Below are 21,423 nucleotides of genomic sequence, written 5' to 3'. Positions count from 1 at the left end.
CTGTAGACTGTCACTGACTTGTAGGGAGAGTCGTGGGGCCACCCATGCTGTTGTGACTCCAGCAACGGTGTGGAGAGGCCCAGTGCTCACTCTGACACATCTTTCCTAAGCCTGTGCAAATGACAGGTTTTCAAACGTTTACAACATTGTGTAAGCCCAGCTCAAATGGATTTGAATGGGGCTGAAGCAACGTCGTTGACACAGAGGGTACTACGAGCCAGATTTCAAGTTCTTGCCTCAAAGCATAGAGCAACAGAGCTTTTCCCATTGCTGTTTTTTGCTAGCTTTGTTCTTAGAAACAAGTGAACCATTTTGCCTGAAATAAAAGAAGTATAACCCCCCGCCTCAGTCTGGCATAAATACCCAAGCTGAAAAATGTCAGCACTTGAAAATATAGCATCTTGTATGTAATGGGGAATGCTGAATAATCTGCTACTACTCTACTAAAGCATAATGTATTTTTGCTCCCAGAGATGAATGTATTAAGAACCAGACTTGTAGATTGCAATTTAGTTTGGAGACTTCTGGCATTTTCAGTACTGGAAACTTTGGTGGCCTACCGATCACAGAATTTGTGTTGTACCTTCAAGATACTTAGTGAAATATTACTAGATAATCCGTGCTTTAAATAACGGTATATTTATTATTAATAATAAGGAAAGATCCAGATTTCAAACAAAGTGAGGAAATATGTCTAGCAGCAACTTCTTGCAGCTTCATTTTCACATAACCTTTTGAATGTTGGCTTTTAAGGTTAGGGTAGTTATATCTTTCTGCCCTTAAAACTTCCAGAACACTTTGAGACTTGCTGTAGCATAAATTACAACATGCTGGTAGCAGAAACAGCCAGGGACGGTTTACCTGTGTGGATCGTATTTGGTTTATGAGAGCTATTTATTGCCAGGAAGGGTGACCCTCTTGCAAGGAAAGTGCTGGCTACCTCTAGGCTACAGATCCAAGCAACCTCAAGTGGTTTGAAATTATTTTTGAGTGACCATTAGCCATATTTTAAACTTTGCCATTGGGATTTGCCCTGCAGAAACATTGTAGTCTGCAGAAGCTTTTTCACCTGTCTTTAAACTTCTGTTATTTATTCATACATTCAAAGAGGCTGCATTTGCTGCCAGGACTGATGGCCTTGTGATGCCATCAGTATTCTTAGTTATTCCAAATTTTAGCATAGTTCTTCAGAAGTGTGACTGAAGTTGTGGCAATACAGTCTTAAGAGGAATAGGTTTAACTTACAGCTGCAAAATAAAATGGGATGTAAAAAAAAAGATAATGGGTTGCCCCCCTCTCCCCCCCCCCCCCCAAAGATGTGCCAGAAATGGGAGGGTTTTGAAATATGAGGCATGTTAGAGTTTAGAAATAAAAAACGGTGTGAGGAGAAAATGCTGTGCCTTGAAGCACAGGGAAGGTCTAATATGCTACTTCAGCTCCATTAGATGTTGTATAGCTGTACATGAAGGCATAATGGGACCATACAAAATGATGCTAATCATTCTGAAAAAAGATGTGTAGTAAATAATGCTTGGGGGTAACTGTGAATATTTAAATGAGATATATGCAGATTGGAATGTATCTGGAATAAATGAAATATGGGTATGTGAAAAGCAGGGATATTAAATATTACTGCTTAGGAAAAAAACCCCCAGAATACCCCAAACAAGATTGTAAAGTGATTGAGGGTACTATTAGATTTTCTTTTCCTCTGGGAGACTTGATTAAAACTTACAGTACAAAATATGTCAAGGGATAGATTATAATTTAAAATCTTTTTGCACTGGTCCTAAAAAAGAAAACCTGAGAGCATGGCATGAAACAAAATTGAAAATCAAGGCTTAGCTCTTAATGTAATTTATTTTTTAATGAAATGATTTAAAGTTTGGAATGAACTTCTGCTTGGAGACAATGAGCCATAGTATTTTGATATGCATAAGGAGAACAAATTCAGTGCAAGTGAGGCATTAACATTCTGGTGATGAGTTGTCTTGTAGAGAGAGGATGCTTCCCCTCACACAGTACAGGAGCACTGGACATGCAATCCAGCATCATGTGTTTTTACAAGAGTCAGGAAATCTCACAACTTGTAGCTGTGTAGCAATAACTGAAATTTCTTCCTACCTCTGCAGCTGCAGTCCCTGGCTTATCCCCTTACAAACAGGTTCTGGTTTCTCTTTACCTGTGGGCATTTGGAGTGTTCCTCTAAGCATCTAATTATATTTGTATTAAGCCCTTGGCTCCGCTGCCTTCTGACAGCTGTGAGTTGTACTGGTTAGTTAGTTGTAATGTGAAATATTATGTTCCTTATTATGTTAATATCATATTATGTTCCTGTGATGTGTGAAATATTATGTTCCTTGTATTCATTTTAAATTTGCTGCTTTCAGTTCAAGTGCTACCTCATTCTTCTATGATAAGTAAATAAGGATGTTTGATTTACTTTCTTTTTATTATAAATTGTTTAGTTAAACCTGAATTATATCTATTGTATTTTTTTCTATCAAACTTTGTCCATTTACTTACTCTCATATAGAAGCTTTTCTAGATCTGTAAGAGTTCCAGCCATTGCTCTTTCAACCTTTGCAATCCCTCTGATGTTATTTTGGAGAAAAGATACCTGAGAGAAAATTTTATGTCCAGGCAAAGAAATACTGTGAAATGTATGTAGTGGCACTGTAGACTTTCTGTACATAACATAACACTGCTTTTCAAATCAGGTAACTGGGCAAATCTTTTTCACTGGTTCCCACACAGGTATCCCACAATGATGCATCATTACAAAAATGCTTGTTCCAGTATTAAAGATCTGTAAAATAATTTTACATTATTCTGTCTAGCATGTTCTGTAACAGGTAGAACTAGGAAAATGCCTGCTTGGAAATAAAATATTTCAGGTGTTGGACCCAACTGTGGTAGCAACTGTTACCCTCAGGGTTTTTCTGCATCCTAGCGTTCAGTTGGAAGATGTGGGACTTCATCCCTGGCGCTGGGATTGCTCTTTCCTGCAGCTGGTGTCTGCCCTTCTCCTTGATGTCTGCACCAGCTTCCACAGCTCTCTGAAACAGCTTAATAACAATCAGCACCCAATTTGCTAGGTGAACGCAGACACTTTTAGCTGAGCTTCTCCCGGTGCTTCTGTTCAGAAACAGGTACAGCATGATTACAAAGAGTCTCTTTCTTTGAAAGGCTTTGAAAAAATGCTCTGTAATGCAAAAGTTGATGTGTTTATGTGGCATCGCTTTGTAATGCCCTTTGGTGTCCTTATGTCCTGAATTTCCTTGGTGCAGACTAAACTGTCAACACTGTATGGTTTAATTTTAATACCGCCTGTGCCAGGCTGTCCTGCAGTGAACCTGGAGGGCTGAGAGCTCTGGAACACTACAGCGTTTTGCTTTCATAAAGTTCATTAAGGCTTTAAAAGAGTGCTTTTCCTTGTAATCATCTGAAGTGTCACATCCATGTTTGCCTTCTTGCAGAAAACATTCTCTTTGCACTCAGCAAAGCAACTAAAGAGATTACTTCTGCTGTAATCAATTAAAGTTTAAAGAGAACTGAAAGCAACATAGGCAAGGGCTTTAAATTCACTGCAAGTGACTGTCAAGTGTTTTGTTTCAAAGAAGGCTAATTTTGCTACAGTGAGTGTGAAGAGTAGCATTGTCATTTTCTTCATACTGCTTCCTGGAGACAGGAGTCTCTGAAAAGCAACTAAGAGGTTAGGTTCATTTCTGGAGTGTGGCATGAGTCTGTACAACAAACTCATACAGGGGAAATGCAAACATGCGAGTATCTTTGGCTGCGGTAATTAATCCGAACAGATATGTTTGTCTTCCTTTATTTTCATATTTGGAAAGGAAGAGCCAGCACCAAGCTCATCTCAGTGCCTTTGTGCATGTAATCTGGACAATCCGGAGAACAGGAGAGGAAGCTTTTTCCTGCTGCCCACCTGTGTAGGGTGATGTGGATTGAACATGCGGTTTGGTGAGACAGCTGAGCCCTGCTAGCACCCTGCTGGTGCCAGAAGGGGCAGTCCTGCTGCCTTTTTCTTGCTTCCAGCTCTGTGCTCCCCTCGTCCTCCCGGCCCTGGTGCCATCTCCAGTATTCACTGCTGAGCAGATTCAGCTCATGAATCTGGCAGAAGATTGCTACTTTTTTTTCTTTCTTTTTCCTAGGATTGGTTTTGTGCCAGTTTAGTGGGCTATTAAATTAGGTCAGCACTTTTTCAGCTACAAAAGATTTGTCTTCCTGGCACAGTTAATCCCCACTGTCTTTGCTGAGATTGAAAATACACTGTCATTTCCCCTGTACAGTGGGAAATTCCTTGGACCTGGCCAAGAGCCACTGACTTTCAGGGAGCAGGAGACTCATGCTGTTGTTTCACGGTGTAAGGATAGCTCTTGGTCTTCATGCTTGGCATCATAACTGGACTCAGTTCCTGCTTGTGCTGGCTGTTGGGGATGTGAGGTGGGAATCAGCTTTTGGGGTGTAGATGGAGGGCAAGTTCCTCTCCAGGAGTGACATGAAGTCCATTGCCGGCAGGTGTCAGTATTCCATATATTTACTATGGAGCGTTGGTGTCATTTAGGCTGTTTTCCCTATAATTAAAATCTCATCCAGGCATTGTACTCACTCACACTGGAGAACATGCTCTCCAGCCTAATGTTGCCCAAAAAATCAGGGGTTGGAGTGAGGGAGGTGGAGGATTTCGGGGACAGTTGGGATTTTTAAGCTGTGCAAGCTTAAAAAGATAAAAGAAAATCTTGTGATGGACGAAGCAGGATTTCTCAGCTGTTGTGATGTTAACAGGTCTGACACTAACAGTGAAGGTGCCATCACCTCCAAAACAGCTGACTCTGCATGTTCAGTAAACCCTGCCTGTAAGCATGCCTAATGTTCCCATCAAACGGTGTAACTCCTTACAGCAGTCGGGTTTATGTGCTGATGAAGAAGTTGATGCCTTAACTGTTCATATTTCACAAGAGGTTCTGCATATTTTACAATAGGCTGCATGGTGAGTGAGTCAAAGGGTTCTGCATATTTTACAATAGGCTGTATGGTGAGTGAGTCAAAGGGCATTGGAAATATTGATAGTGATGCATGATGTATTGAAAAAATCCCCAAATGATTCACTTCTGTCATATTTTGATTTTAAAATACCCAGACAGCAGCATGCAAAAGAGGACCAAGAGTAAAGAAATAAAGTAGTCCACATGCACATGTATCGAGTTGAAGTATTTAAATAAGTGCTCAGATAAACACTATGGGAAGTGTAGCTGATAAGATCTTAAAAGAATTTCACGTAAAAACACATAAAGATATACAAAGATTCTTGTATCTTAGGCTGCAGCAGTGTTATGACAATCCCGACAAACAGTTCAAGCACCAATGCCTTGTGAGTTTCTCTAAAGGAGCAGATTTGCAGTCAGCATTTGCTGATTTAACAAGATGTGTTGATGTGCTGTAAAGTGGCTCTAATGCCGTTTGTCCTCTCTTTGGAATTGGTCCTTGGTACATCTTGTTTCAGAGTATTTTGGTGGTTTAAAATCACAGGAGAACCCAGGTGCAAGCCTTTGAACCAAACATTTTTCGGCGCCCTTGTTTTCCCAATCAAACTGTTCTAACTCTGCTCACATATCTGAATATCAGGAGCAGATAAGTCATTTTTCACGGACTGATAACTAAAGCATTTCTAAGCAATTATTTCCTTTACTCTGAATTTGCAAACCCAGACATTTTTGTAGGTGGCATTGAGTGATTATGGTTTATTTACAGGGCTTACACAGACTTGATGAATAATAGTGAAATAGAAAACTACTTGTTCAAATTTTCTTTTAGGTAGGCATTTGGCAAATTCTGAAAATGAGACACCGGACCTCAGCTGACTGTAAGTTAAACCTCAGGGGAAATGAGTGTGATGGTTATAACCTCACAAAGTCTTGCCACATGGTGAAACCAGCTAGATTTGAGCACCAGTCTTAGCCTTCCTTATACAGTAGCTTCCCTGATGACACATGAAAGGATATTTATTTGTGGAGCAGGATAGGTTTGTTCATGCAGGGCTGATGTACTACAGTTGATGCTGTGCAGTACACTTAACCTTTCAAATGCATTGGCACTAAATTTGTAAGATTTTGTTTTAAATGAATTCAAAATAGAGGGTGTTTGCTTGGTCGCAGCTTAGTAGCACAGGAGCTGATCAAATAGCTTTATTAGTGTGTTTTGCAGGTTTAATAACGGGAGAGTGGCAGCCACTCGTTTGTTTTAAACCTGTACAACTGATAGCTATCGTGTAGCTTCTTAGGGAGAAGTATAAATATTTTATTATGCTGTAGTTCAGAAGGGCAAGTGTGAACTGTGGAGACCAGTGTTTCATGCTGACACAAAGCACTGACATGGATGAGTAGACAGATAAACGCTGAGTTGCTCAGTGCTTGTTTGTAGATTCTGCTGATGGTTCTATTTTCTGCAAAATATTTTATTGAAGTAATAACAGAAGCTGTCTCGGTCATGCCAGTGGACCAATTACCTGGGGCGCGCCGGTTGCAGAGGAGATAGTCTGCTTGGCATCTGTATGTATGTAAAAGGAAGATTGGTGGGTTATGGGTGTACGTAGATGTGGGTAAAAAGTTTTTAGAAGACAAAAGGACACAAAACCTTCCTGGTGCCTGCAATTCCCATACATAAATAGGAATGAAAGTAAAGCAGATGATTGCCCCTGGTGTTGAAAGCATTTCTCCCTGGACGAGGTGAGCATGAGCCTTGAGGGCCTCACGGTGTGCCCCATAGCAGGAGACCATGGATGGAGCCTGTGGGATTTGGATGTGATACTTCAATTTTTGATTCCTGTGCCTGTCTAGTGCATGCTGGGTAAAAAGTGAGCATCTCTCTGGCTCTCCTTCTAAAGCAACATATGTCTATGAATAGTTAGAAGACAGTAAGTCCTGCTGAAGTGATGTGGTACTGCACAATTAAAGGTGTTCACACAGGGGAAACACCTGGAGGAAAAGCTACTCACTGTGGTTTAAAATGAGCTGGTTTTTCAATCTAATATGAAACACAACTTTTAGTCCTGTTAGGTAACTGTTTGGGGTCATAAGGAGACTACAGAGTGAGCACTAGAGGAGGGCTGTTTATGAACAACCAATAGCAAATATCTACCAGAGAAAAGAATGGATTTTTCTCAAACTCATGTCAGTAACTCGGAATATTTTTCATGTAGTTCCCAATATTAGTGCAGAGGGGGAGTCAGTGGGGCAATGCTGATTTACAGTAACTGAGGATCTGATTCTTTGTGTTGTACCTTGGGTTTCCAAGGAGATGAGAATTCATGCTGAGCTTCTGATACTGATTTCCAAAGGCTGTATCATGTGAGCAAATAGGAACTATCGGATAAGAGTTTCCTTTCTGCTGAAGGGATTACATTTGCATTTTAGCAGACTGGCTGGAGTAAAGTTAAGCAATGTAACTGCTTATATCTGAGATCCCCTTTGTTACTGGAAAAAGTCAGCATCACTGTTTTTGGTTGAATGACTGTTTTTCAAATGCTTATCAATTGCAGCAAAGGGTAATGTTTTTGTCTCCTTGCTCATTTGATTGGGGATATAACAGTATCTGGCTTTTCCAGGGCTTACCTGGGGTAAGGAATTGGTTTCCTCTGGAAGCAATCGCAGCCCTTCCAGGAACCATACACCTTGGTAGGGTCTGGATTAGGCCTGTTGTGAATAGATCTGGCATTTCCCTTTTTGACCTTATACCAAGGCGAGTTTGTAAAAGCAGAGATGCAGAGCTTGAAACCAAGAGCAGGTTTTTTCCAAAGGGCAGAAAACTTTTGTCTGGAAGGAAATACTAAGCTGTTAGTAACCTCAGTAGTGGTGTGAGGGACACCCCGGGCATTCTAGGGAGAAGGCTTTGCACTAGTCATAAAGGGGAAGGGATTTGTTTTGTTGCAGCATAATTGAAATACTTGCTTTTGTGGAGTTGTTTTCTCTGAGGTCTGGTGATTAACCCAGACCACAGTGTTAGGTGCTGTCTAAATACAGAACAAGATGATGATCTGTGCCCTATAGAGTATATGTTGAGAAGCTAATACCTACCCAAGAGACCTAACTATGTTGATGCTGACAGTAGTTAAAGTTACAGTAACGACTCTGTCATTAATTAGAACTTTCTGAGTTATTCCAACTCATTGGCTCATACCTTGCATGTCACCAAGACTGATACTTAAAATGTTAGGATCAAGTGATTGTGTTAATTTTTTCCTCTCTGCTGGGGTAGCAGATAGAGAAGCAGCAGATGGTTACTGCACTCTTTTCATTCTGAAAAGTAAGGTTTTCCTGCAAAAGGGTTTGGTTTTTTTCTCCATTGTGGTCCTTGCTAGATCAGAAAAGGACCAAAGTAAGATTTCATTCCTTGTAAGTGAACAGCTTTCCAATATTTGTCAGCTCCACAGAGGTTGTGCGTAGACTGATCTGACATTGTTTATGGGCGTGCATAACACCATAAACATGCCTTTCCTTTAAACAGAAAGTCGTTCTTGTCCTGGTTCTTCTGGTCCTGCACCTTAGGTAAACATTTACATCTGAGCAAAGAAGGGGAGTCCCTGACTGCCACCACAGTGCAAGCTGTGCCTGCTGAAAAGCTTTTTCCTGCCCAAGGTACCAGGCTGGGAAGATCAAACCATCCTTATGGTGATGGAGTAAATGATGCAAAAACTTCTGTGCTTCAGGGAGAAGCTCAAACTGCACAGCTGCTGCTGTGAGGAGCAGCAGCAGTGGCATACAGAGCTGATTGCTGTCGACCTCTTGGAGGCTTGAGCTCAGAAGGCATCTGTGCTGCGAGCATGATTTTTATGAGCACGTTGCCATTCTTTACAGGGACACAGGAGTTGCTGCAGGTCGGCCTTTGCATCATCCTCTTGTAAGTGCTTTGGAGGTGAGGATCAAAAGAGTCCTAGCTCCCACTTTGATGGGTCCCAGGGCCTTCACTGTGTCCACAAAGCAAGTGGCGGCGAGGGATGAGAAGGTGGGATGACAAAGTATTTCAGTTTCATCTTCCATGAGGACTGTCTCATGGAAGGAGGAGGAGATGAATGACCTCACACAGCTGGTGGCAGTGGGCTGGCGGAGCCCCGTCAAACCTGCGAGGAGAGGGGCCATGCTGGCTCTTCCTACTGAGGGAAGGACAAGTCCCCGGCAGTCTTTACATGACCTGTATCGGTGCAGTTTGATGGACTCTTCTGTAATTAACCATTGTCAAGAACACTTCTGAAAATGCTGGCTGGCATTTCAAATAGGAACATCAGATTAGGAGAAGAGAGGTAATGAGGTGCAAGGAGAAAATCCTTCCCTGGGGAACAAATCAAACCTGATATCATCATGAAGGGTAATGAGAAATGTACTACCGAACTGGGGAGATTCACCGCAGCTGCCTAGAGGAAGCGAAACCGTGTATTCCTATTTAAAACACCAGAGAGGGGATGCTGATGTTTTGGTCTGCTGGTTAAGTCAGGGGACATGCAGCTTGCACACCTGCCTTTTGCTCGTAGTTTTGCCACACGTTTCCTGAGTCCTTGGGCAAGTCATTTCACTTCTCTGTGACATAAGGTATGTCTACATAGATGTTTGCTACTCAGTGCAAACAGAGTGTGCCTGCACACCCACATGGCAGGTTCTGAAGCTATGACTGTATCTACACTGCTAAATAACACAGGGCTAAGTGGCACAGACTAGTCCTGTCCACACTACACAGAACTTGGACTGTCTCTTCTTTTTTGGTGTCACACGATGCCTCTGTGGCCCCAAGGCAATGCTGGGGTTTTTTTCTCTTTTCCCCAGTTCATAGTGTCTTTAATAATATGAGGCCTTATGGCAGACCATCACAGCAGTATTTTTGTAGCATCAGTCTGAGGATTTGTATTGAATATTCTGGCATGTGGCAGGAAAGCCTGTGTCTGGAGAAGCAAAAGCAGTTTTGTTGATGTAGGAGGAGTGCACAAAGTGGAAGGAGCCAAACCTGTACTCTTCTGTCTTTACTGCCCATGGGAATCCTGTCCCCTGGAGCAGGCGTGGGTGTCACTTGGACTGGCAGTGCCAGACAGTGTGCTGACAATTCAACAGTATTGACCACCTGTGATCCTGTAAATCAATTTGTTTTCTGGCTCTGCTGTATTTAGCAGTATAAATGAAACCTGTGTGGCCGTGTCAGCATGGCTGTATGCCCACATTGATAGATAAGTCAGGGTATATTACTTCACGCACGGTGCTACACAGTTGAAGGAGCTGTGGCCACAAGAGCTCATGTCATAGATACAGCAGGTATTAGGTGACTGTCATCATAATTGCTAACCTTACTGGGATACCCAGTAGCTTAATTAAGTGTATAAGAAGCATTGATATTCTCTACATAGAAGCTGGAGCAATACATTGTTGCTTGAGACAGTGTTTTCAGCCTTTAGCAATTTGCAGACCACAAGCGAGTATTCCAGGAGAAGCACGAATTACCTGTAGCAAAACCCTCCTGACTGTGAGTGTGCTTTCCTGGGCTCTTGGCATGTAGTCATAGGACCCTCGGGGATCCGAGAACCACCAGTTAATGACTATGGACACGTAGGGAACAGTGGACATTACAAGGAGAGGGATAGAAGTAGGTAGTGAATGTGAGACCTCTCTTAGCATGTTTTATGAGGCACTAAAAACTGATTTGATGCCCAAATACCTGCTCTGTCTTCTCAGGGACAAGGATGCCATTTCACACAGCGGTCTGTGGGAGCAAGGGGAGTAGGATGGGAGAACAGAGCAAGCCTGCAGGGTGTCCTGAGTGGCAACCGGTGGTCCTGCAGGGCTGGAAGGGCCTGGGAGCATGAGGGCCTTGTGCCAAGAGGGGTAAGATGTTCTTGCCCTCACCTGCCATCCTGTTGATGTACTCTCATTGCTGATAGTAATCTTATGTGTCTGCAATCTTGGTCTCATCTGTGTCTGCAATCTTGGTCTCATCTGTGTGTCACCTCTCATCCTGTGACAACTCTTCCCCCGTGCTGCCGCAGGCACCACAAGAGGTTTTGTTGCTCCCCAAGTTATGTGGCGGGGAAGCGTTTTCTCCATGCAGCTCTCTGCCATTCATTCTAGATCCCGGGGCAGGATTTGGGGCTAATGCTGTTTGAACTGCCTTCGGGCTCTGTGTCATTTTTCTACCGAAAGTCTTGCTTGGCATTTTACTTAAATCTTGTGCAGTGTGAGTTGCATAGATCTCAGACAGCGTGTTGTGAGTCAGACCAAAGGCAGTATCGCAGTGCTCCAGCAGAAGGAAAATACAAGGGTAACTGTTACAGTATTTACAGCATAATTTTTCATATTGAAACTTGCACAAGCTTGTTTGTGTTATTTGGCATAAAAAATCCGTGATTATAGAGGAGCTGACTCATTAAAACAGTCTGTTTCTCCAGAGAACCCAGAAGAAAACACAGTGCTTTAATACATCTAAGTTCACTTGAGTGTGCCTGGTGCTATCAGTTAAACTACATAGAAAATATCTTTCTTCCCTGCACTGTTCCTGCCAATTCCCTCTTTCCTTAGTCCTTCCCCTGACTTGTCGTCTTCCTGTCTGTAATACAAATGTAAGGAGAAATGGCACCTTTTTACTCTGCAGGTTTGCCCCTTGTGTGCAGTCTTACCTGCCAGCAGTAGTGTCTGCAAATGTTTCCTGCTTTTTGACATGAGAGTCACATGGAGTGAAAACAGTTAAAAAGAAGTGTGTAAGGCAGAGTGTATTTCTTTCTGTGCATCATTAGTGTTTGGTACATACTGGTTTCTGGGCCACCTGAATACCTATGCAAAGCTGATGTAAAGCAAATTATGGAGAGGATAACTAGTAAGCCCAGGAGTAACTTGGGGAGGATTTGACCTGCTGAATCTATTACTGACCGTGTTAAAGGGGAGATGATCAGCTGGTTTCTAGGTCCTAGTTCATAGGCCTGACAGTTGGCAAATATGAATTTTTGCAAACTGAGATGTGACATGCTACATCTACCATGATGTACATGGTGATACCATAAAAATGGCATCTCTTTTCAGGTGAGACTGTACTTCTGCCCTCATGCCTCTTTTCCTCTTTGTTTGCCATTTGCCATTTGTGTGTCCTGTGAGTCAAAAGTTGACTGCAGTGTGGTAAAACACTCAGACTCCTTTTTATTTCAACCAGTAATATTCTGTGGTCTGCCCTTTGGCTAATTCCCTCCTCTTACTCCTCTGACCTCATTAAAAAAGCCTGCTTCTTAACTGTATGATGCCGGATTTGCAAGACTGATCTTCTCTAAGCATTTCACACTGTGTTGCCTTGCATATTTTGTATCAGTGTTTTAATTAGTCATCAGGTCATAATGGATGAGTGTTCACATCAGTGACTTTTCTCTGAATGATGAACAATGGAAGGAAATCTCCAGGAACCTGGGAAGTGAGTGCAAATGAGTTGGTCTTATGTGAACTTTTAACATGCTTTTCCAGGCTGAGTTTGGAGTTGATACGTGATCTCCAATGGGATCCCCTGGAAACTGAAAAACTCTGCTTAGCTCTGGCTTTTCCAGTACATGCTCCCACACATCTCCTTGAACGTTGGGCATCATTCCTCAGCTAGATGTAGTGAGAGCAGCTCAATCCAAAATGACAGGAGAGAGTAGCTTTGGACATAGGAAAAGCAGAAAAACACCTGATGCATCCTAGCCCTGGTGAAGGAGCAGAAGCTAGTTATAGAAAAGCTGCTCAAGGCTAAGTACCGTTCCTGTAACAGGGAAGAAGCAGTGGAATGAGACACAGTATTTGCTTTCTTTCCAGACTCAGGTCAGCTGTGTTTTAGTCTGTGCTGGCTTTCCACTACCATTCCTGCACTTCTCTCCTTAAGCGTCTGTCTGCTACAGCACCAAGTAATGAAACTTACTTTGCATTGTGAAACTAGTAAGTGGGACGTTCCTGCGTTCAGCAGTCCATTCCAGGCCAGCCAAGCTTATTTGCTTAGAGGATGTCCTTGCAAGACTTCTCACACTAAACAAACAAGCCTTGCATAAGTAATGGAAATCTGCACACTGGCTGCCTCCATGCCTGGTGGTCGCTCAGCATGGCAGCCAGTTTCTTTTGCCCACCTGGCAGTGATGTGAATCAACTCCTGAAACAAGCGGGCAGCCAAGTGTAAATTGTAGTTGGCTACCTGGCATGATGCCGATCCAAATCCGTTTGTAGACTATGAACAAAGCAAGAAAAAAAGGGCTTAGCTGATCTTGCCTTTTTATCAGGATCTGGTTGGTGGGGTCTTTTGTCAGGGTTTCAGCAGCCAATTGTGTCTGTTTTGTCCAGGTGATTGGCAGCTTACGCAGCTTGTTTCAGTTTTTTAACTGATTTTGAGTTCTAATCAAGTGCAATCTCAGAAGAGTCTTGGGGACCCCATACATCCCTCCAGAAGGAGGGTTATTCAGGGCAGGCAAGAAGAATGCCTGTGTGTGCTGCTGGAGTAACAGTGAAAATTGCTGGAGGCTCAGGAAGAAAGTTCTTTGGGAGAAGAGGAATGTGACATCATGAAGAGACAAGCCTTCAAATCTTGATCTTGATAAGAGGGCAAATAACCACTTTCAGAATATATTGTATTCAAAGCTCTTTAGTTTGGGGAGGTTGAGTGAAGGTTCATGATGTCTTACAGTTGTGTCAAGATGTTCTGTCTCTCTTTTACACGTCTTCTTTTCATTCTTTTTTTCTTTTCTGTTTTTGTGGCTGATGTTGAAGTTCATTTGATTTTCTGATTCCTCCTGCCTTTAATTTCCCTGACTTCAGTCTCTGCCTGGATTTAGAGTCATAATCATTAGTATTTGGAAGTGTGGGGTTAAAATGATAAAATAAATTTGTTATAATGTAGGTTTTTTCCCTTCTAGCTTTTCAAGGTCTAATTGTTTTGCAGCTGATCTAGTATGCAGTTGATAAGATGAAAATGTAAATTTACAGGTTTAGCATTCAAAGTATTTTTTATCAGATCAAAGAGAGGGAAGCATTTTGCAAAACACAAAGCTTGCATTTTTGCAAATGTCTGAAGTTATGTGGATATAGTCAAGCCATCAGGAAATCCACAGTGCATCCACTAATGTTTATTTCATTTTTCTACAGGAGGTCTTGACCTTATCTTCATGCCAGGCCTTGGGTTTGACAAAAAAGGCAACAGATTGGGAAGAGGGAAAGGATATTATGATACCTATCTTGAAAGATGTATGAAACATGCCAGGGGAAAGCCTTACACAATTGCCTTGGCTTTTAGGGAACAGATTTGTGAATCAGTGCCTGTGGCAGAAAATGATGTCCAAATAGATGAAATCCTTTATGAAGATCACTGAAAGTATCTTGATACCAACCCACCTTCAAAGTGACCAACCAAAGACATCAGATCCATCAATCATGACTTTTTGGTAGTCATACATGACTTTGGGAGCAATAAAATACACTATTTGTGTTTGAACAAAAAAACCCGAACAGTGTAAATGTGGTAATAGTAGTGAGGATTGCATTGATTTGCTTTTAATTAGCAAATAGCTGGTGTGAATTCTTATTCTAGAATCAATAGAAACAAGAATGTGTGACTTCATTATGGTAAGGACCATTTCTTCTCATCGTACTTTTGAGGAACAAGCTACTTGATACTTAACAGTTTTATTAAAAGTGAACTGTGTACTAATGACAGTTCTTGATCCATTCTGGAATTAGATACTTGTTATAGTGAAAGTTCTTAGTACTTAAATATTATGTGCATCCATTAGCAAAACAAGAAACTGCCGGATAAGTCCTATAGTAACTGGGCAAAAAATGGTGATTGGAAAAAAGCCTTAATGGATTTTCATGTATACGATAATTTTGACTGTTTACTTGGCTCCTTGAAGTTGTCTTAAAATAAAGGGAGTATCTGTTAATAAAAAAAGGTTCACGTCTATAGCTTTGGTATACGGTTCTTTCCTTTATCTGAATACAAGATTGTAATGTAGTCTAAAATGCAGTCAGTGAATTCTCCATCTGGAGGAAAACAGCTCTTTTTTGGTAAAGTAATATTAAAAATTACTTTAAGTTCTATAATTTTGTACATGGGCCATTCATAATGTCCAAAAGTATTGTGTGATGTATGAGTCCTATGTTAAAGGATAAAGAGATGCTAAGAATTGCAGAGAGCAGGTTTTATGGATTGAGTAAGTTTTTGGATGGAAGGTTGTTTGTTCTCCAGTTATCCAGACCATCCTGGAAATCAGGAACAAGATAGTGAGTCTACCTCTGAAAAAAACTCACTATCTGGAGATAGTGAGTTTTCCTCTGCACGCTGTCCTCATCATAATAGGACACAATATTTCCAGTCAGGATCAATCAAACTGTCAAAATTCTGTGTTCTTTCTTCAGTGCAACTTCACTTTTTCTGTAAATGTTTAACTCCTCCTTTAATCAATAAATCAGTGCATTTATTTTCACCAAACTACTCTGTGTCATCATTAAAAAATCCATGAATTCTCAAGGACCAGCTGCAGAGCAGAATGACCTTAAGACTTCCTCAACAATAACTGCTTTTGTGAACAAAACCATGCCTACAGTACGTATGAACCTTTTCATCTCAGAATCCTTGTATTCAGTTTTATTTCCATTTTGCTAATACAGTAACTAATTAAACCCTCTTGCTCTGGGGTGAACATAGGCTTAGCAACTCAGGTATCTCTGGCCTGTGCTCCCTGGTGCTTCTCCATCCTGTGTTAACAAAGGTCCATCTGGCTGGGGTGAAGATACCTTCAGTATTGGCCTGCTGGGCTTTCCACCAGTGTGTGCAGAAAAGCTGCAACCTGAACAAGACAGCTTGTAGCAGTTTGCAGTATGGGCTATTTAGTAAAATCATGGTGATCAGACTTGGCCTTCCATTGGTTCTTTATCAAACTACTTCATTCCACCAAATGAAAGATGCAGAGTAAGATGTGTTCATGTATCACAAAGGGCTGTGCAAGAAGTTGAGAGGACGGTATTGGTGCTGGTGCATGCGGTGGAGCGTCCTCTGGCTCCTCTCAGCTCTACAGTGCTGCCAGCTGTACTGCCTTGCAGGAGGGAGACAGACTCTTACGAGTCAAGGCCTTTGGAGAATAAATATGATGAGAAAATTGGGCTGTTGTTTTTCACAATGTCTGTCCTGGCAGTATTTTAATCCCTTCTTCTCTTCTGAACTTCTGTTGGCATATGGAGAGCAACAAATAAAAAGATGGGGCAGGCTTTGCGTGTGGCAGACCTATTTCTAGGTTTGTCTGCAAGGCTGTTTGAATTCACCCATCACATTAGGCTCAGCACTATGCCATATGGCATGGCCTGCCATGGACATCAACAAAGCTACACTGAAGCCAGTATTTTTCACAGCAGAAACCTGGATCCCAAATCTGATGATAGATGTTTTAAATGCATATATTAAGTCCAGCCCCATTCAACAAGCTACCTGCTTCCACCTTACCAAAACCAGTGGGTGCTTTTAGTGGTGTCCTGCCCCAAGGTTTAGCCATGGAGGTTAATCTGAGATCCTGAGACACGTTTACATGTTTTTGGTTAGTGTGCCACTAGGCATGGCTGCGTGAATGCTGCTCCAGTTCTACTTTAGGCACAAAATTAAGAGGCCACATCAGCATAACAGGACATAATCAGAGGCTAATGACCTCTTGCTGCTATATTCAAGCTTAGGGGAAGCCATGATGTTTGGTTTTAAAACTGAATACTACTTCTTTGAACTGTTTTATTAGGATGCCTTGTGCCACATAAATCAAATGGCTAGTGTGAAAGCAGTTTTTTATCCAAAACCTCTGCACCTTGTGGCTTTTCTGAGGCATTCTTTATATAAGAGGGTATTATTATTATTATTATTATTATTATTATTAGCTCAGATATGAGTTTAGTCACAACACTTTATGGCCCTTTGAATTAGCTTTTGATCTTGCTATCTGAGCTTTGATTTGTTCACTAGAATAAGGGCTAGCTTGACTTGTATTTCACTACAGGACATACCAGGTGAACAACTGTGTACAAAAAGGGCAGCATATAATGAAGAGATTTCAGAGCCAGCACTATCAACTGTACAGAAACAAAGTGCTTAGGGAGAGACGAGGACTTGGTCATATGTTTTGTTCTGTGGGAGTTCAAAATAGGTGGGAAAAAGTAAAAAGGAAGAGTTCAAATGCAAAATACAGGCCCCCGTCCAGCACAGCCACAGCTAGGCACCAAGCTTTGTCCTCGTGGGCTCTCTGGAGCTGCTGGAACTAATTGGTATAGGACAAGCAAGCAAGCTTTGAAGGCTTTCAGGACTTGAAGCAATGAGTGTCCCCAAACTTCTTATTTCACAGATCACATTTCAATACATCATGGAGGCATTCTCTCCTTCTCTCACTCCAAACCGCCCTTTTGGCTACAGCTGCAGTGGGAAAGGATGAGGAAGCTATTTAATGTACTGTATCATTGGGAACAAGAGGAGCTGGTGCTTTGTTTCTTGCCAGCCTCTCCTGGGTCAGGAGGAGATCATCACAGGCTCATTGGCCAGGCTGAGGGAGCCGCAGGACCCTGGCTGATGCAGATAGCTCTTAACATTTGGCTGGTGGGGATAGTAAAACAATATTTATGTATATTGTCTTGAGAATCACGGAGCTAAATAAATGTGACAGCTTTCATTTGACATCCCCAACCTTGCTGCTGTCGCTCAGGGTTTTTCTTTTTGCCACATAACATGAAATCACTGTCAGTTTGATAGTATATAGCAGTGTTTCCGAAGCACAAAGGTTAGGGGGTTGGTAGGTGCGTCAGAATTATTTACGTTTGCTATGCATAAAATGGCACTTGGGGAGCAAGGCAGGCTGCCAAGAAGGAGAGGAATCGGGGCTGTCTGTTTGCTCTTTTGTATCTCTCCATGCTGGATTGTCAGAGTAGGATTTATAAAAATTGCTTCAAAACAGTATCATCTTTTCTCAAATGGACGTGCCCCCGTCTGTTGCAGTGAATGCCATTATTGCTATTCTTATGACAAAGCGTCTATCAATCTCTACTTTGTTTATAAACAAATCTGTCTGCCCTGCATAAGAAATGGATAGGCTGAGGAAAAATACCATTACCAAAGGAATAAGTTAATTATATTTCAGGATCTCAGCAGGGATTGCTATCTCGGAGTATTCAGTAAGATCTGACCAGTGGAGTTATAATTAAAAAATGTCCCCAGGGAGGAACTTGTAAATTATTTACTGTAAGGGGCTTTTCCAGGCTCTTTTAGTTTAATTACACACTCTGAAAGAGAAAGGCCTCAGAAACAAATTAACTAAGAGGTTGAAATGGCTTTGTTAAAATCATGTTCACGGCTAAGCAAGTGGAAGACAGCGAGCAAGGTTCAAATACAGGATGAATCTTTGGAAGCTGGCATTACTTGTGGTTTAAAAATCATATGGAAGACACCAAAATGTCTGTGCATAGAAAATGCAATTACTGGTTTTGTCCAGTATTCCCACTGGCCTTGGAAGACTTCGTGTGTAGTCCAGATCTGACAGTGTCTCATGTTCTCCTGGCCATTTGCTTTGTGGGGAGAGAAGCTGACTTTTGGGGCCTTTTTGATAGGGTATGGATGAAGTCCTAGGAGAGGGAGATGAAAGATTAGAGGTGATGGAGAGGCGGAATAAGAGGATGCTGGGACGGTATGAATTTTCTGTCGCTCTCACACCGCCTATGGCATTTTAGCTCGAAACAGCCTGGTTAACCTTCAGTGGAAGGTGGGCTGAATGTGGCCCTTGGTGCCAAGAGACAGGCACCCATGCTATTAGTGGTTCACTCTAGTCAGTGAAACCTGACTTGCTTGCCCTCCCACGTGAAACACGGCTTAAGTGTTTGCTACCGAAGTTGGGCCCTGGAGCTGGCCTTTGCTGGAGGACAGCTGGAGTGATCTCTGGTCAGCTGTGGAGAATGGAAGTCAAGAGGCCAGAGCTCTCCCCTCATCTCAACCGCTGACTCATTACTTGGCCAAGAGGGAGGCGTGATCTGCTTCCTAAGGAATAAGTCAGCCAGTAATACTGGCCTGCCTGTTGGTGCCAAATTTTATGTCTGTAATGGCCTTCCAGCTGCGGTTGTCCTTGCATTTCTTTCTTTCTGAAAAAGCCCCACATCTGCTGCGGCACCCTTACCAAAGAGCCAACTGGCTGAGCAGGGCAGCCGGCCAGGCGTGGCTGCTGGTGCATACGTGCTTGTTAGCCCATATACATGCACACAGCATTTCTCTTTTCCTTGTGTCTCCTTTTCCTTTCGAATTTATTGCACTTACATGTCTTGCTTAGATGGAGGCTGCCCCAGAGTTAAGTCTCTCTACCCCCTGCATGGGTACAGCCTTCAACACATGCCATTTGATTATAGCCTGAGGGTACCGTTATCACATCCTAAACAATAAGTTCTCCACCTTCAGGCAAACTAGCTGAAAATCCACAGATGAAAGCTGCTTTAGTCATTCATCAGGCAGATGAGATCTCTGCTTTTATTTTGTTATATTGTAAATCTGCTGCTTAGTTTCCTAGTCTCTCTGAAAACTACTGAATCATAAAAATGCTTGTAGCAAATGCCAGCTTGTCTGTCACCAGAATAATACATTAAATGGCTTATCAACTCTAAGAGAAGACTACAATACTTTTGAGATGATTTGGATATATAGTTAGGGAAGAAAATATGTTGACAGCTTTAGAATTGTCTTGATCAGTAGATTTTATTTTGTATTTTACTGTAGCGTGTCCAGTAGTACTTGGGGAGGAAAGAGAAGATATCCCTAAATTCCTGCACCTATTGATGGGGAAAACTGCAGAAGAAGAGTGGAGTAGAACATAAACGTAAAATGAAGGATTTTTCTTGAAAGGGCAGAACTGTAAGGTTTGAATATTCTCAGCAGAATTATTGCCATTTAATTATTAGGAGTGGTGAGTCCATATTAACCTTTATGGAAAAGTACTATAGACTATAATAAAGCTGAATACTTTTCTATAGCCTTTTGTTATCACCTTGTCAAATTTAATAAAAAATTACTAATAAAGAAATTCTATTAGAAAGGCTAAAAAAAAAGTACTGGAAAGGGTCATTTACTATTAAATAGTTTAGATTCATAGAGTGATTGTTATTAGACCGTATTACAACGTGTATGACTTTTTCATTCTGGATACAGCTGCAAAATGTAATTACAGATAAACTGTGCAGGGCCTTCGCTATTGTTGCCTTGCCCGTGAGCGAGCTTCTGTGGCTGGTTTTCTGCCGCTGCTGTCCTGCACTCCCAGGGTAAGTCGGAGCGGAGCCGGGGACTGCCTGAGAGTGACCCCCGCGGGACAAGGCAGGGCTGAGCTGGAGTAAGACTACATGGGCTATAACAAGGGGAGGGGGGGCAGGCAGCATCTCTGACCACGCTGGTCGAGGGGATCCGTCCAGAAGTCTCATCTGACAGAGCAAATTACCTTCAAGTGGCGCTAGCTGATCGTGAAGCTGTGCTTCGGGTGCGGTGACGGTGAAGAGCAAGGCTGCCAACCCTGACCAGCGGCGAGGGCTTTGCTTCTCCAGGGCTGGCCCTGGCGGGCAGCTCGCCACTTCCAGCCCTCACAGAGAGCAGCGGGAATCTCTTCTCGGAGAGGCCCCTGAGGCTCCTGCAGCTCCGTGTCCAAGGTGGCATGTCAGGCAGGGATGCTAAGAGAGAAGGGAACGGCTCCACTTTACCTCTTTAAGGTCTGTAGTAGGGTCGGGCCGTGCAGAGGCTCTGACAGTTGAAGAGGCCAGACTTTGCTCTTCAGTCTTAGAGGTTTTGCATCATTTCTGGTGTGGGGAAGGTCTGTGGTGCCCTGGGAACATCACTCTTGGAGCCCACCAGCCCTTTAATACAGTTTGGGGCAAGAGTAAAAAATATATCAAGAGAAAGCAGGTAAATTTAACCGGCAGCAAGATCTGAGGTGGGAATTTGGGAGGTTTAGATACAATCAAATCACACTGGAAAAAGGGGAAAAGAGATTACCGTCTGTAAGCTGAATTGCGGTGACTTTGTGGCAGATGAAAGGGCTTAGCTCAGACTCGAGCAGTTTTGCAGCCACCCTCCTGGGGACACCTTGCAAGAGTCAGTGGCCAGATGCAGACTACTCTCTTTACGACCGTGATAAACACTTTGCAAAGGCTAAAAAAGCAACTTTGCAACTCGTTAGCTGGGAGAGACTTGCTTCCCTGAGACTTTGGCTGCCTAAACTGGTAGGACTTTAAAATGCTACCAGATGCGCTGCTCTCTCCCTAACACGGGACTCTCATGTATGAACACTCTTGCTGTAATAAATTAAGAGTAGTGGGAAAGGCCCTGGAAGTTAGCCATAAATCTGGTGGTAAGCGCCAGCGAGCAGCAGGGGCTCGGCTGTACATC

General features: G+C 42.5%; 1 protein-coding gene across 3 annotated transcripts in view; it reads left to right on the top strand.

Annotated features, from left to right (window-relative positions):
• Positions 1 to 21,423, top strand: part of MTHFS (methenyltetrahydrofolate synthetase) — an 84,703-nt gene that overhangs the window by 9,159 nt on the left and 54,121 nt on the right. Inside the window, exons 3-4 of one of the 3 annotated variants that reach the window (XM_075045107.1) lie at positions 10,731 to 10,880; positions 14,139 to 15,480. The exons of 1 other annotated variant lie outside the window; for it this stretch is intronic. In XM_075045107.1, coding sequence (XP_074901208.1) covers positions 10,731 to 10,861 — 131 coding nt within the window. In that variant the 3' untranslated portion in view covers positions 10,862 to 10,880; positions 14,139 to 15,480. Of the gene's footprint in view, positions 1 to 10,730; positions 10,881 to 14,138; positions 15,481 to 21,423 lie in introns of those variants that run through there. One more of the 3 variants, XM_075045106.1, reaches the window with a different exon arrangement.

Source organism: Buteo buteo, chromosome 13 (genome assembly GCF_964188355.1).
Source record: "Buteo buteo chromosome 13, bButBut1.hap1.1, whole genome shotgun sequence".
NCBI lineage: Eukaryota > Metazoa > Chordata > Aves > Accipitriformes > Accipitridae > Buteo > Buteo buteo.
This window is presented reverse-complemented; position numbering and strand designations above follow the sequence as displayed.